Raw genomic sequence first — 27,762 nt, forward strand, 5'->3', positions numbered from 1 at the left:
CCCAAGTCATATGTTTATCAGATATGTGACACAAAGATGAGCTAGTTTTTTGGCAAACTTGATCTCAGGACTTTTTGTCTTTTATTAGATATTGGACGACGAAAAGTGCAGCGCCGAGGAGAGACAGAAAGTTCTAGGGATGAGGTTAAGTTCTTCGGTTATTATTTCTAAATCATAAATTTTTTGTCTATATTCGTGTATTAGATTTAGTTAGCTTCGTATATCCCCAGATGCAAGATGTTTGCACGCTTCTTGGTACACATTTCACAAAAGTTAAAGAGTTTAGCTCCTTTTCGTTTTTTATTTATTTAGCTTTATATAAGTTTTAAGCTTTAATTGCGGGTGAAATAATTGAGGACCATGCTATCTGAAGTTCTATGCCAAATATCTAAACGGCAACAGTAGTTCTCAATAGTTCTTTTTACTATTTGAGTAAAGCAACATTTTTGGCATGTATAATTTGTTGCATAGACTGTCTGCTCTCATGTCACTTTAATAGCTGATCATGAAAAAAGTTTCACACTATCATCCGTGTTTTTGGTATTATAAATTCGAAAGCATTTTTTTTCGCGCAATTCTTAAGTGTCTTTTGTGCTAAAGTAACGACAGCCGCTCTTTTTGTTAGAGCCCTAAATATAAAAAATTTTATTGATAAAAAAATTTTAATCTATAAAAATGATTTATTTAAATAACTGCAACTTCGAAACGGCAACTTCGAAAAACTTTGTAGCGCCGACGGAAGTTAGGTTTACTTGCCACGGGTTTTCAGTCCTGGAAATATTAACGGGAATACCCACGTGCTAAGTTATTCAATGTAGGTGCATAAACAAACCTTAGCTTTGTGGGAGCCTACTACTCGTTTGAAGACGTTTTGAAGAAATTAACTCGTTTTAGGTATGCATATGTATATATAATTTTTAATTTAAATTTATTTATTTTTCCAAGAATATATAATATAAGTAGAATGCGCTTGGCGTGGTACTGCAAACTTTACGAGCGCTGTTCTTCAAATTTTCGTTGGGTTAACTACAACGCAACTGACCATGTGGGAAGAAATGACTATTTTAAAGTTCACTAGCTACATGTAATGTACTCTTTTCAACCTGTATGGCTCGCTTAACCCACAAATTAACCACATCAAATTAGAATATTAGCTTAGGAAATATGGCACATATTTCATTCTGGACGTTGTAGCTAGCCATAACACCAATCCGGTCTAGCATTCTGCCATTATGGATACCGCGTTAAGAAAAGACTGGTATCTAGTTTAACATGGACAACTCGATTGTAAACAAATCTGTTAACTGAAGAGATAGGCGAAAAATGGATTACAACATGATACAAAAAATGAAAAACGAAGAACTAAAAAGTTATCTAAGACAACGTGGATTGAAAGTAACGGGTAATAAGTCAGAGTTGGTTGCTTGAGTATTTGTGGCTTGTGAGAACAACGTAAAACCGATTCTTACAGCTGCTGAAGTAGAGGTTACGCTACAGGAAGAATACAAATCAAATGTTTTGTTGAAAATGAAGTCATACCAGATCATTCAAAATTATTGAATGGTTGGATCACAGAAGAAGACGGAATAACCAATTGGCCTATGATAACATATGCAAACATTTTTAACTTCATAATGTTCTTTGCAAGAGAACTTGGTAGTACGGATTTAAATGACTAAAAAGCAACCAAAGCATATAGCTATTTTAAGAATGGTTGGCTTGGATATGTATTGTATCATCCTGTTTCTGAGGAGTCATAGTTTTGTCTACTCAAAGCAGATTGCAGAGCATCAAAGCGTCTTCGTGACCCTCCACATAAACTTTGGGTTTGTGTAAATAAAAAGGATGGTGTGATAAAGACAGCACATTGTTCCTTTATGGCAGGGATGTCGGAAACCTGTAATCATATCACAGCCTTACTGTTTCGTGTTGATGCTGCCACGACGTGTGGTCTAACAAACCCTGCATGCACTACCATGTGAATGGTTACCTAATCGTGCTGAAGTGGTGCCAAAAATTTAAGAGACATTAAATTAGGACGTGATGACTTTGGTAAAAAGCAAGCTAAAAGAAAACTTGTACCAACACCAAAGAAACTATACAACCCTCTTAAAAATTGTGATGAAAAGCCCTTAGCACTTAAAACCGTTGCGACAGCATTAAAAGATGTTATACCAGACAGTATTTTATACACCACGGTACCACTACCCAAAATTGACTTCGTACGTGAAGCATACATTGCATGAAAATGTGACATCTGTACATGTTTTAGATATGTCAGGGAGCTTGTAAATTTTTTTTGAAAATTTAGCTCACATTATTACACCAAGCGTAGTACAGAAAAATGAAATTTTAACTCATGGTCAAAGTGAAAACGAAGCCTGGTATGCATTCAGAAAAGGCGTCATCACAGGCTCAAAAGCACATGAGGTAAAAACAAAAATAAACAAAATTGAAAAAGGGCATAAACCTGAACTATGGCCACTATTTCAAAAAATATCAGGAAATGCTTTCGTGCATCCAGATATTGCTGCATTAAAGTATGGACGAGAAATGGAACCACTGGCTATTGAGGCATTTAAAAAGGTCTTGTCTAAAGAACACAAAAACTTATGTGTCAAAAATTGTGGGCTTTTCTTAGATGCTGATAAGCCATACATTGGTGCGAGTCCTGATGGTATCGTGACGTGTGAATGCTGCTCGGATGCATGCCTGGAGGTAAAGTGCCCAATTTCAATCAATTATACTAAACCGACTGATCCTAATATAAAACTGCCTTATATTATTAACACAGAAGATGGACATCACCACTTAAAGAAAAGTCATCCTTACTACACACAGTGTCAGTTACAATTAGCTGTCACTAAACTAAAAAAATTCTACATTGTAGTTTGGACTTCGCATGGACATTTCATAGACGAAATTGATTACAATGAAACCTTTTGAAAAACTTTATTTGAAAAACTTGAAACATTTTACAGGTATTATCTAACATATAAGTACACAGGTGAAAAATAATCTGTACATATATACAAGGATTAGTGATTAGTAAATATATATATATATCTTTTTCTTTACGTTTTTTTTTTTCTGAGTCAACAAAGTTTTCATATTACATAATGCTGCACATGACCAACTTGTTAGGATTATATAAGTTTTAATCCGTCTTATAGCTTTTTCCGCATGAATTCTTAAATTAGCGACAGTTTTTGTTTTGCTGCATTCAACTGTAGCCATTTGGGCTTTCATCCTGGCACCAGGCAGAACAACTAAGGTACAATAACGGAGTAATAATTACTCCTTTATTTGAAATCCTCGATCAGCCATAATTTAGTCCCCATAATCCAGTTTGTCATAAAAACAACTGTCATTAACTATAAACTTGCCTTGTTTACCTCCATAACAATGGGACAAGAAAGTGATGTACCTTGTTGGAGAAATACCAATCAGAAATTTAAATGTGTTATAGTGTTTGTACTCTGACCATGTAACAGCTTGCATTTCTAAAGATTTCGAACATTCAATAAAAACTTCGGCACAATCGAATATACAACGCACTTTTCCATAACCCTGTCTTTTAAACATATCAGGCATATGATCCATAACACTTTCTTTTGGTATCCAATTCACTAGGGCATTTCCAAGTGTCATACTCATTACTCTAATCCACGTTTTAAATGTGTTTGAACAAATGGTTTGGCTAATTCCAAAAGGGTCAGCTAAGTCCTCATTTAATATTCCCAAACATAATCGCATCAAGGTAAGAAGAAACTCATTTTTGTGTGACAGCTTTCTCAAAACGTTTGGTTTAAAATGTCGACGCACTTTAGTAGAAACCACCTTTAAATGTGCAACACCTCTCCAATATGTTGCTTGTAAAACATATGGCCACAAAATTTCAAATATTTTATGGAATGCCTGGATGCTGACAATTCCTGTGTAGAAATTCATTTTTGCGTCTTTTTTTATTTGATGAAACGAAAATGGTACTTTTTCAGGTTCCAAACGTACTTGTTTTTTCAATTTTGTGTTACTTAGTGTCAAATGCTCTATTTTTCTTGACATTGATTGAATCAAATTATTCTTATCAACACAAGATAAACATTTTTCCTCGTCAGGTTTAAGGCTGTACAAATGATCTGAAAATGTTAAACAGGTTGATCCATTTCTTGGTGTTGTTAAAGTTCCAGTAGGAGACAAGGGTGGTGAGCAAAACGGTGAAGATTAATATTAATTGATTATTATTAATAAGACTAATATTTTTTGTTTTTTGGGTGGTGGAATCAGCTGTTTGAAAGAGTTCTTCTTGGTGTTGAACTTATTAGTTCATATCCTAATTTAAGCGTAGGGTTAGGATTTTCAGCTGTAGCAATTTTATCCACAAAATGTTCACTACAAATTCTATCATTCCTTGTAGGTTTCCAAACAGTTTTATTAGCATTTTCTTGTCTCAGTAACTTTATCCATTGACTTTGTTTCTCTTTGTATCTTACCTCCCCAGGAAAACAAAACATTCAAAATGGCTGAGGGCATCCACAGTCAGCATTCAGCTTTCCTTCGTGAATCATACAGGATTCCTTCTTCCACTTGTCAATACGTCTCGTATTATTCGTACAACCAACAACAGCGCAGTTTACAGGACCCATAAGATTATATTTATTTTGTTCATCTTTTTTACGCCTTTCATTCACTAATCCACCATTACTGTAACTTAACATTACCATTTTGTCCATGCTAAAGTAGTGTCCAGTTCCTATACTGCGCTACGGCTTGAAAAAGGCCGGATTGGTGTATTCTTGTGGTCGGATTGCGTCATAACACTGGTTGAACCAACCACGGGCCAGTATTCAGGTTAAGCAGCCATTATGAAATGGTGTACAAATGCTGTAATCATGATGTTTTTGTGGTGAAACCTTCATAACTACAATACTGTATTTTTCAAGGAATTCTTTTTTTTTTAGTCAAATCTTTAATATGTTTTACATAGTGCTTAATTTTTGCCATTTTGCGACATTTTAACCCCATTTTGGTTGTAAATTCTGTTTAATTAACTGTGAAGGTTTGACCGTGAAAAGTCCATTTTGTACCCCATCAGAGAGCAACAAAGGAGAGTATTCCAACCGCAAGAATAAATCCATTCAGGAAATTGTCTCTAAAATTGGAGATCTTCAAAACTTAGATTGTCTCACAAACCAGAGGCAAAAAAGCAAGTGTTTCATTGCCTGTGGTTTTGAGACAATCTCCATTTCCTATAGACAGTGAGTTACTACTGCTATAATAATTATCTGTTAGGAAAAACTGCTATAAGATGGAAATAACTTAATTATTAGAATTACAGTCTAGTTTAGGTAATAGAAAGGTCTATTTATGCTCTACAAAAACATAATCATTCTTTATACCAAGATAACGCTGAAACTACACACTCTTTTTCACAATCGCACACAAGGAGAAATGGATGAGATCCTATTTGTGACGAAAATTAAAAAAAAATTGCTAAAGAAAATGCTACTAAACAACCATTTTGTAATGTATCTAAATTTTGCAAATGGAATCCCAATTTAGTGAATTATGTCATGTTTTTTCTGCCATCATTGAAAAATTTAAGGTTTGCATTGCTTAATTAGATGAAAAGTTGCTAACAAATGGCTATTTATATGTATCAAAGCAATTTATGGTCTAAATTTATTGCTTTGTGTAATTTGCTTTGTAGGACTAAAAATTATAAATAAAAAGCTTTTGCATTGATTCATTCTATGCAAAGGATATTTAGGCATTGCTTAATCATATGCAATTATCCTGCAGGATATTTAGCCCTTTTCAAGCTCTAATGTTTGTCATGAAACAAACAAGCAGTATTCATAGCAGGTGCATTTTTATAACAAAAATTAAATACAATAGTCATAAATATCATGAAAAAGTAGTTTCAATAGTTTGTTTTTTGTTGAATTTTTTTTTTTTTGTCACTATGCAATAGAAGAGCGTCAGGCAGTGAGATATGTGTTGATAGCCTAATTAGGAGTGATAGTTTATGCCAGTTTTAAAATCATACCTGTTTATGATGAAGCCTTTTTCTATATTTGTATAGTTTCAGGTGAACTGACACTCATACTAAAACTTTTTCTTACTAACAGACAGGTAAAAGAATATATCATGTAAGCACAATTTACCTGAAATGAAGCTACCGCACCTGCGAAAACATTTGTGTAAAAAATTCCGACAACCCAAATATGTAAAATATATGTATGGGTACCATATACACATGTCTACATTAGGGTTACATATAAACACAATCACAGAAAAGGAGTTCTTGAGAACATTGGTGTACCTGAAAAATAAAAAACAGGAGTCACCCATAATGTTTGTATAAAGCCATCATATAATTTATACCAGGAAATATATACTGCACTAATAACTGTACCAAGAATTTCATTTATGAATGCAACTGCACAAAAGTGAATTGTTTCATAAGATCTTACTTTAGACTTGTTCACATTCATGTTTTATCCAAAGAAGACATGCCTTACAACACAATGCGTGTGCATTAGTAAAAAAGATCTTTTCAAATGTTACAATGAAGAAATGGTATATATAATTCTTTTTTTCTAGCTTAGGATAGAAACAGCATGGCTAATCTTCGGCGTATACTTGGTACGATGCCTTTTGGTGGAACTTTGAATGAAATGGAGGTATGAAATAAATATGATTTGCAGTTCAGGGTACTCCTGTTTTTTATACCGTTTTTCTTTTCAGCAGCACAGCAAATATTTATTATCTGATAATAAATGTCATTTTTTTAAAAACATGACATATTTGATATTTTTAAAACAGCTTATTAATCGTGTCTTAACAAAATTTGGCATTTTGGAGGAAAGAATAAACTAACAGCAATGTTTAAGATTCATTAGAAGTTCATATAATAACAGATCATTAGGTTAAAAATTTAACTAAGGCATAGAAAGTTGAAGTACGTGTTGAGGAATAAAATACGACTGCCAGCCTTTAAAGAAAATACTACTATATGTAGTTTATATGCTGCATTGTCAGCATAAATAATAATGTGTATCCAAGGTTACAAAACATGTAACATAAGTAATATAACATATGACAATAAACGCCTGCATCTGAGTAAAACATTACATATATGTAATTACAGTGTTTAAATTAGTAGTTTGCAAGTCAGTCACTTTTTTTCAGCTGGATTTTGTATTCGACACATAAATTTTTTGAATTGTTACTCTAAAAATGCAGATTTTAAGTTATTAAGACCTGAAATAAGTGTTTCATGTTATTTAAAATGGTCTGTTTAACTAATAAAGTATAAAGCATGTCTTTTGATAATTAATTTTCAAAATTTTATAACGAGAATATCTTAAGATACTTTTAAAACTTAAAAAAAACATGGTGAAAAACTACCTAAAGCTTTGCAACATACATGTGTATACCACTTCTCACCTTTAAACAGAAAGCTCGAAGATTTCTCAGAAAGATAACTTCACCTTTATGTAGATCTGTATTGGTTTCAATTTTTAAATTTAGTCAAGACTTTCTTTAGGCGCATCATATGATCAAGCAATGGGTGAAGCATGGGTTCAGTGAAATAGATACTGCTATTGCGTAAGTCTCAGTATAGCATAATCTCCTGGACATAATATTTGTTAAAACAGCCTTGTTGTGGCAATTTCATGAAAATTACTAATCAGACTATCTTATCAAAATCCTACAGCATATAGACTATGTTACTTTGATGTGTTGGCAGGCCAGGTAAAGAACATTAAAAATGCAGTTGTCTTGGTTTCCAGAGTTCTCCCATTATGGAATAATCCATTTCATGGACTGTGTTAGTCTAGGAAAACAGGGTGTGTTAACTTGATTAGAGATTTTAATATAGATTTGAAATACAATTCAAAGTTTGCTGCAATTATCCACCAAAGATCTTTCACATGTTTTAGGCGTGTGCATATGTTCTTTTGAAAAAGGTTACTGTGGGTAAATTCTCTAAAATTTGGCAATGCAATGATCAAAATCATTTTGAGGAGATAATTACTCCAATTAAAATTAGCTATTAAAATTTTTAACTTTTTACAGACCTAGATTGGAACAAGGATTAAAATCTATCCTTTTTCTAAAAGTTTTTTTTATGTTACATTCCCTTTTTTCAAAATTTGCTTTCTCTTCCTTACCTTCGTCTGAAACTGTTTTGCACATTTTTAAATATTTGCTTAGTGTGTAGTCTGTGTGTTTCTTTAAGGGACATCCTTTATTTCCACCTGCCATATTTTTTGCTTACAAGAAGTATATGTTAGTGTTTGTATATGTATTGTTTGTGTACATAAATTTTTGTCATGTATAGTTTTTTTAGTTCCGTGTAGTTATTTTACCTTTGTATTTATTTGAGGTTTTTTATGTTTGTTAGTTGACTTAAAATATATATTTATTTGTGTATAGCGATGATCATTAGTCTAAACTTCTGTGTCTGCCCCTGTATCTGTAACAATGTTAAACCTCTACTGAATGATATTGATGTTGTCATAAGTTGGCGTTGATGTTACATAATTTCATGTCACATGTTTATCAAATATAAAACTCAATTTGCCACTTCTAAGATGACTGGATTGTTCTTCACCACTAATATTTAAAACTAAAATTTAATTTTTGTCAGAAAAGGCTAATTCTACATGTTTTTTTGACTAGTACTTTAATCTGAATTTTATCAAGTCTATTTAGGCTGATTGTTGTAAGGACTTCACCTATATTTTATATTTATTCAAGAATACTTCGTTTTAGTTTTTAAATGTTACATAATTTTTTAGTTACCAACTTGGTGAAACTGAGAAAGTTATAGGAACTCTTCCATTGGCAAGAGATGCAGAAAAGGTATGGTAAAAAAATACTTTAATTTTTTCTCTCCAAGGCATAATTAAAGTCAATTTTTGCACCACTGATGCATTTTAGTCTAGTATCATCGTGGTTTATTAGGATAATCAGTTAAATTTAAAGCAGTTCTTCTTCGATTTGTCATATCATTATACCCTATATTTGTACTGTCTTTGAAAGTTCTGTTTGTTTTCTTTAAAAAAATTATAAAATATACTGGAATATCATGTTTGAATAAATGTTTGAATTCACGCTTCTAAGATATAAAACCATATATATTAGCGGTGTAGTCAGAAGATTCTTACATGCTCCGTTTACTGCTTATTCTTGTATCTGCAGCAAAAAATAATTTCGGCTTCTGTCCTGCACATAAAAAGAGTACCTCTATTGTTATAGATATAAGTAGAGCAAGAATATGATTTCCTCTTGCTTATTTTTATACTAGCAAAGAATATCATATTTTGACCTCTAACAAAAGTGTACTAGCCAAAGGTCAGTTGATTTTCTGGTCGAAATATTTCACTATTCCCTTTTAAATTAGGTGAAAATTGCATGCAAAGCAAATCCAACTGAAGGTAAGAAGTTATAATACCTCTTTTCAGGAGATTCAGATAATTCTATTTTTCAGGAAAACTCTAAATTTATTTATTTTTTGCTTAAGAGTTCATGTTTGCCTGTGTGTCTCAAACATGTTTTATTTAATAGAAATTTGGTTGAGCCAGATGAACACTTAACATCTAAGTAAACCAAAAAAATTGATCTAACCACTAGTCCAAATAAAAAAATAAGGACCTTAAAAATGCAGAAATAAATCTTTAACTCTTTTATAGATGTGGCTTAAGAAAATTTTTTAGGACGATGTCTTCAATAGAAAATTAACTTTACCTAATGTAATACATACCATTAACAGGATTTAAAGCAGCAGAAGTTGTGGATCAGTTAAACAGGTCGCTTAATTCTTTGCAGACATCATCAGTTGATATATTTTATCTTCATCTTCCTGATCATAAAACACCTGTTGAAGAAACTTTAAAAGGCGTTCAGAAATTATATGAAGGTAAGATAATTTGATGTCGAGCATCTAAGGTTTGTTTCTAGAAATTAAAAAATAACCTTGGAAGTCTATAGTAGAACCTTGGGAAATCCCTCATTGTTTGTTGATAATCTGGTTTCGTGTCTTTTGATTCGCTATAAGTTAAATATTTTTTGTCTTAATTGTTTTTTGTTCTGATCATTAGATTTGCTGATAAAAAACCTTTTCAAGGACAATGTTAAAAATTTAATATGTTCGCCAAATCCTGAGAGAGGTTTAATGTTTTTGCATTATCAGTCAGAGGTGTAAGTGCAAAGTGGCATACTTTAAGAAGATTTTACTTTTAAAAAAATAATATTGCACAACTAAGCATCAATCATATGTCTCTGTCACTGCGTTGAAATTTTGTTAAATTTTTTAATAAACAAAAATTTTTAGAGGGAAAATTCAAGGAATTTGGCTTGTCTAACTATGCATCATGGGAAGTTGTAAGTTTTTTTGGAAATATATTTAAAAAATGATTTGGTTATATGTGTGAATTTTTATTACATCGAGTGTCGTAAAATTAATTGCACTTCGTTGGTTTATTTAGATTGATATTTATCACATTTGTAAACAAAATGGATTTGTCGTTCCAACTGTCTATCAAGGAATGTACAATGCGTTGACCAGGTAACGGAATTATTTATTACACATAAAGATATACGAAAGTTCATATGAGGTGCTTTCCTTTGTTCCATCGTGTGCCATCCTGTTCCTGCTTTTCCTTTTTTAATTACCCATAAAAACAACCTTACATTGGGTTGAAGTTAAACTAAATCATTCAATTTTAAAGAAGAATGTACACATGTGGAATTATTTTAAGAACAATAAACAGAGAATAGAAAATAAAACTGGTGTAGAAATTAAGTTTCTTTGAAGTTTTATATTCGTTATACCAAGCTGTAAATGACGGTTGGCCTGTTGTACTAGAAAAACTTAATTTTGTAATCACTAGATTTGTTTTAGTACAATTTAAAATGATGTCGTTTTAGGATTTTTAAGGAGTTTTAGGTACAAGCAATTCAATATAATTAAATACATTTTTTTTCAAAAGCAGCCAACAAATCAGCTGTTAGTGACAGGATGGTAAATTTTATTACGTTTTTGTGCTTAGCTTTGTATTGTAAACATAAAAAGGTTATTTTTATTAAAAATTGTCACACTAAAGTTTGAAAAAATTCTTCTTTTATAAGCAACTTTTACTTTTAAAATCATTGATAAAAGAAACAAATTTCAATGCTGCATATTAAAAAAAATTTATAGTGGAGGCTGCTGATAAACAACAAAAGAATTTTTTGTTAATTTTAAGTTTCTTGGAATTCTCTTCAATTCTACTGAATGATTATAATTTTTTGCTAGTATTGACTTAATCCTGTATCTTCACACAAAATACCTACAGAAATACCTAAGATATAACGTTTTTTGTATATCTTCATTGATTTTTTCATACACCAGCCAACTTTTACTTTTTACACAACAAAAAGACATTTAAAGGGTTTAGTGTATGCTTGTGAAATTGAATTAACAATGTCATGATTATCACTAAATTAAAAAAAATACCAAAACGCTACACAACATGAACATTGCAAAAAAGACCAAAGAGTTTGATACTGGCAGTTGTAATGTTCATCTGACAAAAACGTGAATTTTTTTGTCCCTACTTATCTAAACAATGTTTAGGAAGAAGTGCAAAAACAGACGCGTATGTAACCTTGTGTATTTTTTAGAGATATCGAGTTGGAACTGATCCCTGCTTTGCGTAGATATGGCATTCGCTTTTATGTGTACAACCCAGTAAGAAGTGTAGAATTTTTTGTTTGTTTGTTTTTACTTATTTTGCTTTTAATTGAAAAAAATTCACAGAAAATTACTTTGAGCTATATCACCTACTCAAGGTGGTAAGATAGTGAATTCTTGTTGCTTATAATCAAGATAGTAAGGTAGTGAATTCTTGTTACTTATAATCAAGTTAGTAAGGTAGTGAATTCTTGTTACTTATAATCAAGTTAGTAAGATAGTGAATTCTCGTTACTTATATTCAAGATAGTAAGGTAGTGAATTCTTGTTACTTATAATCAAGATAGTAAGATAGTGAATTCTTGTTACTTATAATCAAGATAGTAAGATAGTGAATTCTTGTTACTTATAATCAAGGTAGTAAGGTAGTGAGTTCTTGTTACTTATAGTCAAGATAGTAAGATAGTGAATTCTCGTTACATATAATCAAGATAGTAAGATAGTGAATTCTCGTTACATATAATCAAGATAGTAAGATAGTGAATTCTTGTTACTTATATTCAAGATAGTAAGATAGTGAATTCTCGTTACATATAATCAAGATAGTAAGATAGTGAATTCTTGTTGCTTATAATCAAGATAGTAAGGTAGTGAGTTCTTGTTACTTATAATCAAGATAGTAAGATAGTGAATTCTTGTTACTTATAATCAAGATAGTAAGGTAGTGAGTTCTTGTTACTTATAGTCAAGATAGTAAGATAGTGAATTCTTGTTACTTATATTCAAGATAGTAAGATAGTGAATTCTTGTTACTTATATTCAAGATAGTAAGATAGTGAATTCTCGTTACATATAATCAAGATAGTAAGATAGTGAATTCTCGTTACATATAATCAAGATAGTAAGATAGTGAATTCTTGTTACTTATATTCAAGATAGTAAGATAGTGAATTCTCGTTACATATAATCAAGATAGTAAGGTAGTGAATTCTTGTTACTTATAATCAAGATAGTAAGATAGTGAATTCTTGTTACTTATAATCAAGATAGTAAGATAGTGAATTCTTGTTACTTATAATCAAGATAGTAAGGTAGTGAGTTCTTGTTACTTATAGTCAAGATAGTAAGATAGTGAATTCTTGTTACTTATATTCAAGATAGTAAGATAGTGAATTCTCGTTTACATATAATCAAGATAGTAAGATAGTGAATTCTCGTTACATATAATCAAGATAGTAAGATAGTGAATTCTCGTTACATGTAATCAAGATAGTAAGATAGTGAATTCTTGTTACTTATATTCAAGATAGTAAGGTAGTGAATTCTTGTTACTTATAATCAAGTTAGTAAGATAGTGAATTCTCGTTACTTATATTCAAGATAGTAAGGTAGTGAATTCTTGTTACTTATAATCAAGATAGTAAGATAGTGAATTCTTGTTACTTATAATCAAGATAGTAAGATAGCGAATTCTTGTTACTTATAATCAAGGTAGTAAGGTAGTGAGTTCTTGTTACTTATAGTCAAGATAGTAAGATAGTGAATTCTCGTTACATATAATCAAGATAGTAAGATAGTGAATTCTCGTTACATATAATCAAGATAGTAAGATAGTGAATTCTTGTTACTTATATTCAAGATAGTAAGATAGTGAATTCTCGTTACATATAATCAAGATAGTAAGATAGTGAATTCTTGTTGCTTATAATCAAGATAGTAAGGTAGTGAGTTCTTGTTACTTATAATCAAGATAGTAAGATAGTGAATTCTTGTTACTTATAATCAAGATAGTAAGGTAGTGAGTTCTTGTTACTTATAGTCAAGATAGTAAGATAATGAATTCTTGTTACTTATATTCAAGATAGTAAGATAGTGAATTCTCGTTTACATATAATCAAGATAGTAAGATAGTGAATTCTCGTTACTTATAATCAAGATAGTAAGATAGTGAATTCTTGTTACTTATAATCAAGATAGTAAGATAGTGAATTCTTGTTACTTATAATCAAGATAGTAAGATAGTGAATTCTTGTTACTTATATTCAAGATAGTAAGATAGTGAATTCTCGTTTACATATAATCAAGATAGTAAGATAGTGAATTCTCGTTACATATAATCAAGATAGTAAGATAGTGAATTCTCGTTACATATAATCAAGATAGTAAGATAGTGAATTCTTGTTACTTATATTCAAGATAGTAAGATAGTGAATTCTCGTTACATATAATCAAGATAGTAAGATAGTGAATTCTTGTTGCTTATAATCAAGATAGTAAGGTAGTGAGTTCTTGTTACTTATAATCAAGATAGTAAGATAGTGAATTCTTGTTACTTATAATCAAGATAGTAAGGTAGTGAGTTCTTGTTACTTATAGTCAAGATAGTAAGATAATGAATTCTTTTTACTTATATTCAAGATAGTAAGATAGTGAATTCTCGTTTACATATAATCAAGATAGTAAGATAGTGAGTTCTTGTTACTTATAATCAAGATAGTAAGATAGTGAATTCTCGTTACTTATAATCAAGATAGTAAGATAGTGAATTCTTGTTACTTATAATCAAGATAGTAAGATAGTGAATTCTTGTTACTTATAATCAAGATAGTAAGATAGTGAATTCTTGTTACTTATATTCAAGATAGTAAGATAGTGAATTCTCGTTTACATATAATCAAGATAGTAAGATAGTGAATTCTCGTTACATATAATCAAGATAGTAAGATAGTGAATTCTCGTTACATATAATCAAGATAGTAAGATAGTGAATTCTTGTTACTTATATTCAAGATAGTAAGATAGTGAATTCTCGTTACATATAATCAAGATAGTAAGGTAGTGAATTCTTGTTACTTATAATCAAGATAGTAAGATAGTGAATTCTTGTTACTTATAATCAAGATAGTAAGATAGTGAATTCTTGTTACTTATAATCAAGATAGTAAGATAGTGAATTCTTGTTACTTATAATCAAGATAGTAAGATAGTGAATTCTTGTTACTTATAATCAAGATAGTAAGATAGTGAATTCTTGTTACTTATAATCAAGATAGTAAGATAGTGAATTCTTGTTGCTTATAATCAAGATAGTAAGATAGTGAATTCTTGGTACATATAATCAAGATAGTAAGATAGTGAATTCTTGTTACATATAATCAAGATAGTAAGATAGTGAATTCTTGTTACTTATAATCAAGATAGTAAGGTAGTGAGTTCTTGTTACTTATAGTTGGCAGGTGGCTTATTAGCTGGTAAATACGATTTCAATATGAAAGACGAAGATCAACCAAAAGGACGATTTTTTCCTTCAGGAATTGACAAATATACAGACAAGTGGACTAAAACGTATGTATTTTAGTATCGAGGGTACTACGTCGTATGTGTTGAAGTATCAATATTTTGTACTGGGAGTACCACATGTATCTATTGCATCACATTAGCCACGCGATGTATAATACTTTCTTTTTCACATAGAGAGAGGGAAAGGGGAAGGAATAATACCTAAAGGAATAATAATATGTAAGAGCATAGCAGACCCAGACCCTAACCAGTTAAGGGAGGAGAAAGTGCGCCAATTTACTTTATGTTTGCAACAGTTGGACATGAAGTATAAATAATTACCAGCTTGCCACGAGTATGCGCGAGTTGAGAAATTGAATTAAGAATTTGAAGTGCAATAGACTTGATTTGAAACTTGACAACTTGAATTTGACTTGTCTGTTCGCTGTCTGCGACTGATATAAGAAGATGATAAAAAAGTATAAATTTATATAAAATAAGGCAAAAGAAATCGTGAATATGCGTCTTCGTGCCATGCACAGTTAATTACACGTAAAAATTCATGTTCAACATAATCACCTGATGTTAAATTAGAAATTTATTGTTTAAAATCGTTACGGTACATACATGTAGTAACGTAGCAAACGGGTGGTATGGCTGGGTTTGTTGCGTTGCATGGTAGTCACTAGTAGAGAGAACAGAACTTGAGTTCAATATTTGGGTGAACTTGTAAAAAGAATTTAGTCCGAATGTTTTAAAGAGTACACAATTAAAATCCATACGTTTTCTGTCTAGGTATCAAGACCGATTTTGGCATTCCTCATATATCGAAGGTGTTAAGAGTGTCCAGAAAGTAATAGCAGACACATACGGCAGTGATGTAACTTTGCTTGAAGCATCCATGCGTTGGTTACATCATCATTCTAAATTGAGCGACAATGATGGGATTATACTTGGATGTTCCAAACCTGAACATTTTCAAATGAACATTGATGCTTGTAATGGTGATGCGTTGCATCAAAATGTTGTTGACGCTTTTGATCATGCTTGGGATGGAATTAAATCTAAGTGTCCGAAGTATAATCGATGAGCTTCGTGCGAAACCTTAAAAACTACGAGATAAGGATTCTTTCAGTAGTTCGAGTAGATATACTTTGGATAATATTCTTAACTTGTCAGGATTTTCTTCCTCACAATTCTATTTTATAGTTTAGTATAATTTTTTTTCTCTTGTTTTTTCACACTAAACATTTGCAGCATGCTTATAAGTGAGTTGTATAAAGTCCTTCATTGAAGTCACGTGAGAAGTCAGTTGTATAAAGTCCTTAACTGAAGTGACGTGATAAGTCGGATGTATAAAATGCTTCACTGAAGTCACGTGATAAGTCGGATGTATAACGTCCTTCACTGAAGTCACGTGACAAGTCAGTTGTATAAAGTGTTTCACTGAAGTTACGTGATTAGTCGGTTATATAAAGTGCTCCACCGATGTCACGTGATAAGTCAGTTGTATAAAGTGCTTCACTGAAGTCACGTAAAGGCAAACCTCATCGCTTCAAAATTTAACATTAAAGACAATTAATTCTGATATATATCACACCAAAATCTCGGTGTAGGTTACGGGAAATTTAGGACCAAATATCTTATCCAGCTCGGGGATGGTGGGAATGTGCTTCTAAAGCACAATGCCAAATGCATAATCTAAATTTCATGCCGTATAAATACAAAGTGGTTAAAAACTTATTATTTTTTTCACCTGGATCTGCAATACGTTTACTTGCACTAATTGCTCAGCCTAGTGCCACTCACAATTAATTTTTGAATACCCACAGGAACTTATTATGTGAAATGAAAAATGCTAAACAACTGTATTTGCTTTGCAGACGTATCAATAGGCTTCATTGTAAGTCCTGTGAATGTTGGTTTATGAAAAATATACTGTATCTTTAATGCAATAAGCGCTCCACTGGATTTGTAACACATTACACGAAGTGTCCTCCGTGTGACACAGTTTACCCCTTACTGGGTGTTAACCTGGACAGAGACTTTAGGTCTTCCCGCTCCAAGCGAATATTACTTCTGGCTATCACTACTCTCCCAAATTTTGTTATTTCATAAAAGAAACCGTTAGGTTAAAATTTATTTATGGAAAATAGGTTCCCGTTCGATAAAAGAAACCTGAACATTATTTGTTGCGACATCATATTTAACCAACATGCAATGCCTTGTATATAGCTAGTTAGGTAACTAGCTATATACTCAAGTCTTGACTGTTCACTGTTATGAGAGGTCCAAATAGCTAGCTAGCTATCTTTATTTAAAGCGACAGAATGCCTTGAAAAATCTTTTGTATAGCTAGCTACATAAAAATAATATATTTAGCTCTTGTACTTTATCACGTCATTGTTTAACAAGAAATGTGCCCCTGGAGTGCTAGCATGGTACTAGCTAGGTAGCTTAAAATCACAAAATAAATATTATCCAGATGCGACCATCTTTCATCATCAGACATCAGAAAGACGTTTCTGTTCTTTCCTTCTCATTGTGGGGTACCTCAAATTCTTCTATATCTAATAAAAAAAAAATTTACTTAAGACTTTCTTAGTACCAACTGCGTCTCCTTCACAAGTTTCAGCGCTGGCCAATATGACGGACAACGTCGAGGAACCCTGGGTAATTTTGAAAATATGTGGTTCTGCCTTATGATTTTCAGTTTTTTGCTGCTGATATCAGCATATTTTAGCCCTCGAGTGTCACACCTCCGCATATATAGGAGTTAATTATCTTTAATAAAATGAAATGAAAATATATTACTAAAACGAAAATTTTTGTAATATATCTGACGATTCTCTTAATTGTAGTTCGTATTATGTACGTCTGAAAGAACTGTGAAATATTTTTTACTTAATTATAAGTCGATCTTTCTGGAAGTTTTCTTGAAAGTTTTGGTAAAATTTTCTATTAAAGCAATCATCGAATTATTTTTTCTGTGAAGCCAACACTGGTAAATGTAAAAACACCTCGTGAAATTTTGTTAATCTTATCAAGGGGAAGTTAAAACATAGGACTAAGTAAGTAATTTTCACTATTTGTTGAAAAATATTTTTTTCTTGAAAATGTCCTTTCCGCACAAATCTATCTACGTATAGGGATTTTTCTCATTTTTCGTATATTTTTTATTTTAAAATATTAACTTCAGATACAACTAGATAACTGGCGTTCGTGCAAATTTCTCAATATGGCTCACATTCGTCGAATACTTGGTTCTATGACTTTTGGTGGTCCAATTAATGAGGCTCAAGTAAGTCAGAGATACACCTTAACCTCAAAAATTTTTACAGAATTTTGGACAAAAATAAATGAATAAAACTTAATTGCCAACTGTAAAAAAAGAAGTTGATTAAATATTAAAAAAATGGAAAGTTGTTCAGGAATTCTTTTTTATTTTTTGGAAAAATATTTTTCTATTTCCAATATTTTTGACTAAAAGTTTTGCTAATTATGCATGGCATCATGTATTTGATCATTCGCAGTATTAAAAACATATTTTAAAACATACAAACATATTATACATATTTTATTAAAAACAAACATATTTACGGCCCCTATGTTTTGTTGACACAAACACTAGTGGAATATTATGCTTGTATCATTTTCCCTTCTTTTTAGGCACACCAGTTGTTAAAAGAGTGGGTTAAACATGGATATGCAGAGGTGGACACTGCCATTGTGTACGTTTGAATTGTTGGAAAGTAATGTCGTAAAAATAACTGGTTTTTAAATTTTTGTTTTATGACGTGAATGTTGACTATGGCCGGTACTTTTCATAATATTTACCCCATGTTTTAAAGGAAAGGAATTTAATTAGCTTAGGATTAGCTTTTTTCTCTTTTTTTCATCGTCAAACCCCTAAGGTGATTTTTGGGGAAACATGAAGCTATTATGCGGGTTTTTTTCGTTCTTTTCGAAGGGTGTTTAATAAATTTTCACGGGCACAAAATTATTTTTGCAGAATTCTTTTATGTCAAGAAAAAATTAAGTAGTTAGCCTTGTGGAATAGAAGTTTTTCCCCCAAGCTCGCCCTGTGCTTAGTTTCGTTGATCTGTAAACTTTGATTTTATCTAACCTGTTTTTCTTACTTAACTTTCTTAATTTTAGATATCATGAAGGCAAGTCAGAGAGGATCATGGGTAAATTACATCTATGTAGAGATCCCCAAAAGGTGTGTGCTATTGAAATACTATATGTAGAAAATTAATTTTTCAATTTTTTTGCTATACTCTTTAAATAAATATCTGCCGTGTTGTTAGTAGTATCGTTGTTATTGGTTTTAGATCAAGATAGCTTGCAAAGCAAACCCGAAAAAAGGTAAATAGGCACGTATGCAAGTTTTTTGAGCAATGAAGCAAGAAAAATATTTATGGAACTACATTTTGCGGGTTTTGTACCCTTTTTATACCTTATTTTATATCTTCTTTTTTTAATTGTCTATGGAAAGTACAAGATTTAGCGCGATTGTAATTGATGATAAAAGAGAGTAGTCTTGTTTCATTCGATATCCTACGATCTTTTTCCATCACTAATACATTCTTGAAACAACACTTTTTTCATTTTTCTTAATAATATATGCAACTGTTTTTAGTGCAGAAATGTCTTTTCTAAGTTCAATAGCAATTTGAAGTGATGCTTGTGGACTTTAAATTGACTCGATTTCTTCACCGTACAAAAATGCAATTCTGAGATTGAAGTTTATGGAGTTGGATAGATGATTTTTCTGTCTTTTCCGCACACTCTTCTTTTTAGGAGTCTAATCCATACCAGCGCTTTTGTTAACACTTTTTCACGTTAGTTGAGTATCTAGTGACCTCATTTCATTCAATTTGTTTGCAGGTTTCTCGGCTGAGCAAGTCATTGATCAGCTTAACCAATCACTAGCCGCGCTGCAAGTGTCATCAGTGGACATATTTTATCTTCATCTTCCTGATCATACAATACCCATTGAAGAAACCTTAAAAGGCGTTCAGAAATTATATAAAGGTAAATTGAAATCAATTGTTCTCCAACTTGGTAACTATGTCAATCTTTGAAATAATGAAGTATTGTTTTGTTTAAGTATCCAGCATGCAATTTTTTGATTGGTTGGGTTTAAATGCAAAATTGTCTAACTAAACGTTTTCTTGTTTTTGATTGGTTGAATTAGAATGCAGCATTGTCTAGCTAAAGATTTTTCTTGTTTTTGATTAATTGGATTTGAATGCAACATTGTCTAGCTAAACCTATGTTTTTGAATGGTTAAATTTAAATACAACATTATCTAGCTAAACGTTTTCCTATTTTTTTATTGATTGAATTTGAATTGCCTAGCTAAACGATTTTTTGTTGAAAAAAAAAAGTAGCACAACTGACTAATTCTAGATATATAGACATTGTCAGAAACAACAAAAAGTTGCGTCTTTGAAAGGACATTATACGCTTTTTTCTAGGTATTTCAAAATTCTTGTTGTTATAAACCCAGCCAAATATTGTCTAAAAAGAAAAAAGATTTATATTTCTGTGTGATTTAGAAGGAAAATTTAAAGAGTTTGGATTATCTAACTTTGCATCTTGGGAAGTGGTAAGTTCGCGTACTACATCTTTGACTTTGCGAGATATTGATAATGCTCACAATGATTTCATACCAAGTGTGTTATTTTGCAAGATGTATTTGAATGTTGACACATGTGAAACACAGTAATAAATGTTTATTTAGATTGATATCTACCACATTTGTAAACAAAATGAATACGTCGTTCCAACTGTCTATCAAGGAATGTACAATGCGTTGACAAGGCGAGTATAATTCTACATTACTTGAGTTTTATTTGTACTCGAAAAGGTCAATTAGCGAAAATAAATATTCGCGAAATTACTTAAAATGACTTCGCAAGTTTTTTGGAAAGCAAAAGGATTTTTTTAAGTTTTTTATACCTGATCTCGATAAATAGCCCTGACAAATTAAGTACGCGGAAATGATTGTCCTCAAAAAACCTTAAAATAGTTTATCGCGAAAGAAAATCTTCGTCAAATAACATAGCTAATTTGCAAAACTTAATTCTCGTTAAATGCATTTTTACGAATTTTAATGAATAATTTTTAGAAAAGTCCACAGTTTTAACATTTGGAATTTTTTTTAGAGATATCGAAGTGGAGTTAATTCCATCGTTACGTAGATATGGAATCAGGTTTTACTGTTATAATCCAGTACGTGTTTTCATACTATACGTTCCCAATGTTATTTGAAGGTTTAAATAAACCATGTGTATGGTCAATCCTGAGAGTAAAGTTAGAATTTTATCCTAAAAACTTTGTTGGCTTCTGTCCAGACAGTAATTCTCAAAAACGTCCCCGTCTCTGATAAACGTCCCAGTCTCTAATAATTGTCCCCGTCTCTGATAAATTTCCCCATCTCTGATAAACGCCTCCGTATTTGATAAACATCCCCTTCTCTGATAAACGTCCCGTCTGTAATAAACGTCCCCTCTCTAATAAACACTTACTTTTATCATTCAAGCAATTTATTTGTGTTGAATTTTATATAGAAATTTATAGGTATGTGAAAATATCTTCGAATTGTTTATTTTTGATAAAAAGTCTAGTTTCCATTTAACGCCCGTTTCTAATGAACGTTCCTAAAAATATCGAAAATTAAATAAGCGCACAGAGCTTTTATTAAAGCATTTACGATAACAGAAGACTGACGTTTAAATAACTAAAATATTTTTTGAACTCAGAAGTTGGTGTCATTTTCTCCATTTTGAGTTATCTAACATATTTAAATCAAAAGGAGGAAACTTTCTACCTTCTTTTACAAAAATTAGCGAATCACTTTATTAACAACTCAAAACATCAACGCGCAGAGAATTAACGCGCAGAAAATTAACGCGCAGAAAATTAACGCGGTTGATCAAAAATATAAATATATGGAGCATAAAATTTACGCTGTTTTCTAAAAAAAAATTTTAAATTGCATGAAATAACGCAATTGATTTATTGATTTGTTAATTTACTGTAATAACGTAAAGTCTGTTCTGAAAAATTCATGAAAAATATTTCAGCTAGCAGGTGGTCTACTGACTGGAAAGTATGATTTCAGCGCCAGTGAAGAATATCAACCGAAGGGAAGATTTTTTGCATCAAATACCAAAGGATGGGCAAATGCAAGAACAAAAAGGTAAAAATATAAAAATAAATAGGTTTGTAAAGCTGGTACATTTTATCCATTTTGCAGATCGTTTATATTTTCACGTATTTCTTTTTACACCAGGTGTGGAGGAAGTTTAGGGACAAATGGGAAGTGGCGTGGGGGCAAATGGGAAGTGACGCAGGGGCAGGAGGCATTCTTAAACTTGATAGCATAAGTTTTTTTAAGTTTTTTAATTTCTTAATTCAAGAATATTAGGACTCAAAACGTTATTAGCTGTGGAACACACAGCTAGTTTCGGCTGAAAGCTCGAACAAAATCCTGATCTTCTGAGATTTAAGTGAAGATATGCGTATCTCGGACGCGGTTAGTAAAATTGACGTCCATCACATCCATGTAAATCTTAGTAAAATCATTTTATTATCTTGGCTATAACTGGCGTATATATATAGCAGGCCAGCTAACGTGGTCAGTGTCAGTAGATAGCAATACAGATAGCTAGCTATTTTGTGCTTTTCTCCAAAGTTTTTCATTTAGTTTGGTATAAGTGCACTTTGTGCTATCCATCGTTGTTACTTCTTGTGTTATCTTTTACCAACCTGAAGCTAGCCACAAAAGTAAGGAATGCCTTCTTACTTTTGTGGCTAGCTTCAGGTTTTGTGGCTAGCTTCAGCTCAGGTCAGCTATAAATCTTGCAATAATACCCTGCAAATTTTAGCTGAAATACTCTGCTTAACAAAGTATCTTTCCATGCATCATAGTTTATAGTATTAGCTTCACAGCAACAGAATAAAATATTTTATCCCAGTGGTATAAAGTTTCAACAGAGTTTCAATGTTTACGTTTTGACGGGATAATATAATGCAGACTATATAGAAGAAGAAAATTAACAGTCGGGGAGAACTGATAATTAGCTTGTAACAGGATAGTTAGTCGATGCTTATACGGCTATAATACGGTGGAGATCTTTTTTGCCTAAAAAAAAATAAGAAACTTGAGCCTCAGTAGCCAAAACTGGTTTCTTATACAAAAAACAGTGTGTACAGTGTATATATTCAATCTTGTCTGTGAGAGGTAATTAATTGGCATGATATACGACAGATTGTAGCCTGTTTATTATTTTATTTGATATGAAGTTACATGGGTGTTTTTTTTTGAAAGGTCAATGTGGTTTATTGTATTGACTGCTTGACCAGTCATTGTTTAACATTAGTTTTGCAACCTTTATAGGGAAACAGATTAAGTGAAATAAAATATGTCGTCTGACAGTTTTTGCTATAGCACACCTCCGTAACTGTTTTACTGGAAGCACCCCACACTGGTTGTGCGAAATGGTTTAACTGGACTATGTGGTCAACCTAAATTGCAATGCTAACCTTTTGTTGCTTTAATGAATTTCTTATCTTCCATGCTTAATGTTTTCTTGGTGCTGCATATACTTTATTGACATAAACTAACTCCTATGCAGGGATTTTGTTTTTTTTAAAACATGCTTTTACTGGTACAACTTTTATTAGAAACCTTATTTACTCAAAAAATGATGTAACTTTATTTCATTATATTTCAGTCTTGCGTTTGTGAGAAGGTTTAAAAAAACGATATTTAGTAATTAGTCTAGCATCACCTGTTGCAAATGCTAGGCAAGCGAGGCTTAAGTTTTTTATTGGCTTGCGATACGTCGATGATTAGAAATAGGCTTTGTGTATCCTAGAGTAACAAAAAAAACCCAGCTCAGTTTTAACATTGGTTCCACAGCTTCATAGCTGTACAGCTATCTTGTTTTAACTGTTTCAAGGTTTGGGCTAAGGCAAGCGCTGTTGCTCTGTTTCTATATGTTTTTATATAAAGAAACTGTTACCGATAACTTTGTAAGCTGGTTAAGAGAGTTTTTTCCCATCTAACTGCAGAACAAAAATAACTACTTTCCTGCATAAAGTAATTTTTTTTTTCATTTGAGCAGATGATATTCTGACAAATTGATATTCTAACAAATTTTATTTTTAGTTACATGGATCGATATTGGAGGGAAAGTTACAAAGCTGGTGTCACTCATGTAAAAAAAGTTCTCAAGGAGACATACGGCAATGATGTATCTTTGCTTGAAGCATCCATGCGTTGGTTACATCATCATTCTAAATTGAACGACAATGATGGGATTATACTTGGATGTTCCAAACCTGAACATTTTCAAATGAACATTGATGCTTGTAATGGTGATGCGTTGCATCAAAATGTTGTTGACGCTTTTGATCATGCTTGGGATGGAATTAAATCTAAGTGTCCGAAGTATAATCGATGAGCTTGGTGCGAGAATATGCGAACTGGTTGTGTTGAATATATTGGCTAAATTATTTTTGCAACGCTGAGGCCAAAAAGAGAAACAGTACATATGACTCAGAATTTTGTTGGAATTAAATTTGTCGTCTAAGTTAAACCCTTTGATAGGTCGGGAAATTATACTTTCAAATAGACGAAAAACACTATATGTTTTTTTTAAGAATACGCAATCGGGCACTGTACTGTATTGTCTGAACTCGTCTTTGTGTAATAACAACTTTATGTTTAGCGCTGTTCTACTAAAGCTAAAACTTTAAAGGCAACTTAAGTTTTTAATTTATTTCTTCAATAAGCATAAGTTAAGCTTGCTTTGACCCTATTAGCACCCGGGGGCATAAGTGCCCGCGGCTTCTTCGACTTGCATAACTTTTATTGGCATGTAATTAAGTGCTAAAGTTTTTTACCTTTTCTTTAATATTTTGAGGAGCAGTAATGAAAAAAAAATATTGCATTTTTGGGACGTTGTTAATTTTTTGGTCAATTTTGAAATGTGCTGACATGCATGTGTGAGATGTTCTATTAGTTATATAATTATTTATTATACCAGTCGGTAGCTCATGGAAAAATCCACGGGTCCTTTATATATTGCATTTCGTGTTTCGAAGGCTATTAGATGTATTAGTCCTTAGCCCGTGGACAAATCCACGGGTTCGCCCGTCCTGTTTAAACCGCATTGCGTGCGTTTCGCTACTTGCGCAGCTAAGCTACTATTTTGCGTGACAGACAGACAGACACGGGTATTATAATATAGACTAGTCGTTGCACGTGGAAAAATCCACGGGTTCGCCCGTCCTTTATATTTACCCGTCGCAACAAAGTGGATAAAAATATATCGCATTTGATATTCGTGTTTCCGTAACATCATTTTCTAACTCAGCGGGGGTCCGCGCAGAGACAGACAGACAGGATACGGCTATTATTATAGAGACTAATCGTTAACCCGTGGAAGAATCCACGCGGTCGCCCTACCTTTATATATTGCATTTCGTGTTTGCGTACCAGGACGCGCCTTTCGGCTACGGCTATTATTAAAGAGATGTTCGTTCCCGGGTGGTTATTAACGGTGGTCTATGGGTTCTAGAGATGAAATACGGACCATATTTACATGGAATTTGTATATATTAAGAGTTTCTACAAGTAAGCAAAGTTTTAATAGCTAAGCATAAGTACAGTACACGTCCGTTAATTCGAAACAAGAATTTTAATAAACGTTTAAAGGTGTTATGCTAATATAACTTTATTACAACTCTACTACAAGTTTTTATAAAAATCTTTTAACGTTGTTTGCTTCGAGATGGGCAAGTCTCCAAATTCCTTGTAAACTTCATTTTATTGGAAATGTCAATTTTATCGATAATTGAAAGAAAGATGCCACCATTGATGCAATAAAAATGGAAAAAAAGAAAACGTTTTTTTTTATTTCCCCATAAGATTTTATTTATCAATACACAAAAGGTCGAATTAACGAGCATAATGTAGCCTTGGGACTAAAAAATTGTTCGAATTATCGAAATGTTCGAATTATCGGAGTTCGAATTAAGCAGCTCAAAATATAAGATTTTATTAAACCAAACTCAAGGGACTTAGCAATTTGTTCGAAATAACGGAAAGTTCGAATTAAGCGGCATTCGAAATAACGGACGTCTACCGTAGTTCCGGATTTATAGCCCCGCGTAAATCCTCCAATAAATGCCCACCCTCTATTAAACACCCAATTTGGTTATAAAACATTCTCGGTGACGAAAATAAGCAAGTCTCGATTATTTTTTTTATTTTTTTTTTTCGACAACCCAGACTAGTTTTTACTAAACGCACTACCGCTAGCACTATCTCCAGCACTACCTCAAGCCTTACTTCTAGCACCACCTTTAACACTATATCCAGCAGTACCTCCAGCACTACCCCTAGTACTACCTCTAGCACTACCTTTAACACCACTTCTAGCACTACCTCAAGCCTTACTTCTAGCACCACCTTTAACACTATATCCAGCAGTGCCTCCAGCACTACCTCTAGTACTACCTCTAGCACTACCTTTAACACCACTTCTAGCACTACCTTTAACACCACTTCTAGCACTACCTTTAACACCACTTCTAGCATTACATGCAGTTACGTCCAGTACTACCTCTAGCACTAACTTAACACCACCTCCATCACTATCTTTAGAATTACCTCCACCACTACCGTCAGCACTGCATAAAAGTTTTTTCCGTGCCGTTTGTGTGTGAAGCAAAACACAAAAGAAACCTTTTTTAGTTGCATAATATTGTCTCGTAGAACTTAAAATCATGACAATATCTTGAGAAGACTTGAACTAGTATTTATTACCTTGTTGGAATCAATTTTTGCAAGAATTAAATTTCGTTATTTCGCGAATTTTTAATCTTCTCGCGAAATTCAAATCTTCAAACCTTGTTAAATTGGATTCTTGCAAAAATTTATTGCATTAGTATGAAAAGCGCGCAAATTTTATTCTTTCGACGCACACCTCATGTTACGCACATTTGGAAACTAGCTCTAAAATGCAGAGGTTTTTACATGTTGGCTCATCTAATTCCCCGATTTTTTTTGATAGGAGTACTGATTGACAGGAGATGATAGGAGTACTATTTGATAAGACACTGATTGATACGGGTATTGAATGACAGGGGTACTAAATGATAGGAGTACTTAATGTTTTTTTTAATGCTGCCATTTTGATTCGCTACTTTTGTACACAAAATGTAGCATCGGAACCTTAGAGATTATTTTTGGAACCTTCTCTATCTGCGTTATGTGGACATGGTCCTAACCTCTCTAGATGTAAATCTCAGTTGAGAAATAAATACCCGGAAAATGTGAAACGAAATTTTCTTCTTCCTTGAACAACATATTTTACAACTATTAACTACCAACCTGCCAGCACTTCACAACTTTTCATCTATTTACCTGCCACCTTTTAAATATTAAGTTCTTGTGATTTCAGTTTATCTTTCTTCTTCAAATAGTTTTCAACCATTTTCGAGAGTTCTTCAATCCGTATGGAATTCCACGAACGACGTTTAACGTTCTCTATTGCAAGTCGATGTTGCATGGCGTCCTTCAAAGTTTTCAGAAAGGACGTGACATAGAAACGATCCACTGTTTCTCGTTTACCAGGCTTTATCATAAACAAGAAACTTTGTCCAATCAAATACATAAAAAGTAGTCCCTTTAAAATCATCCTGAGTTTGGTTACTTTCTGATACTACATGAAACCTCTTCTCTCTAAGGACGTAATCTTAATACAATGTCTCTC

General features: G+C 32.3%; 4 protein-coding genes across 5 annotated transcripts; 2 read left to right on the top strand and 2 right to left on the bottom strand.

Annotated features, from left to right (window-relative positions):
• The first annotated feature begins 389 nt into the window (after window positions 1-389).
• LOC130623399 (aflatoxin B1 aldehyde reductase member 2-like) lies at window positions 390-17,873 on the top strand. Its single transcript, XM_057438876.1, has 11 exons — window positions 390-894; window positions 6,607-6,686; window positions 7,553-7,614; window positions 8,811-8,874; window positions 9,416-9,449; window positions 9,785-9,931; window positions 10,346-10,395; window positions 10,500-10,579; window positions 11,677-11,743; window positions 14,916-15,031; window positions 15,761-17,873. The coding sequence occupies exons 2-11, from the start codon at window positions 6,624-6,626 to the stop codon at window positions 16,053-16,055; spliced, it is 978 nt and encodes a 325-aa protein (XP_057294859.1). The 5' UTR covers window positions 390-894; window positions 6,607-6,623; the 3' UTR covers window positions 16,056-17,873.
• LOC130623072 (uncharacterized) lies at window positions 3,331-3,951 on the bottom strand. The gene has a single exon (XM_057438574.1). It carries the CDS (start codon window positions 3,949-3,951, stop codon window positions 3,331-3,333), a length of 621 nt encoding a protein of 206 aa, XP_057294557.1.
• Window positions 17,874-17,926: 53 nt separating the features above from the next.
• LOC130623400 (aflatoxin B1 aldehyde reductase member 3-like) lies at window positions 17,927-24,936 on the top strand. 2 transcript variants are annotated; one of them, XM_057438877.1, is made up of 11 exons: window positions 17,927-18,036; window positions 18,165-18,266; window positions 18,635-18,696; window positions 19,124-19,187; window positions 19,300-19,333; window positions 19,856-20,002; window positions 20,530-20,579; window positions 20,715-20,794; window positions 21,139-21,205; window positions 22,060-22,175; window positions 24,150-24,936. In XM_057438877.1, exons 2-11 carry the CDS (start codon window positions 18,204-18,206, stop codon window positions 24,442-24,444), a joined length of 978 nt encoding a protein of 325 aa, XP_057294860.1. In that variant the 5' UTR covers window positions 17,927-18,036; window positions 18,165-18,203; the 3' UTR covers window positions 24,445-24,936. The 2 variants fall into 2 exon arrangements, with proteins under 2 accessions (XP_057294860.1, XP_057294861.1); XM_057438878.1 differs by having other exon boundaries at window positions 17,958-18,036; window positions 18,175-18,266.
• A 745-nt stretch (window positions 24,937-25,681) lies between these two features.
• LOC130623401 (uncharacterized) lies at window positions 25,682-26,645 on the bottom strand. Its single transcript, XM_057438879.1, has 2 exons — window positions 26,565-26,645; window positions 25,682-26,516 (listed from the first exon to the last, which is right to left on the bottom strand). The coding sequence occupies exons 1-2, from the start codon at window positions 26,583-26,585 to the stop codon at window positions 26,127-26,129; spliced, it is 411 nt and encodes a 136-aa protein (XP_057294862.1). The 5' UTR covers window positions 26,586-26,645; the 3' UTR covers window positions 25,682-26,126.
• Between the last annotated feature and the right edge of the window lie 1,117 nt (window positions 26,646-27,762).

This window comes from Hydractinia symbiolongicarpus, chromosome 13, assembly GCF_029227915.1.
Source record: "Hydractinia symbiolongicarpus strain clone_291-10 chromosome 13, HSymV2.1, whole genome shotgun sequence".
In the NCBI taxonomy this organism is placed as follows: domain Eukaryota; kingdom Metazoa; phylum Cnidaria; class Hydrozoa; order Anthoathecata; family Hydractiniidae; genus Hydractinia; species Hydractinia symbiolongicarpus.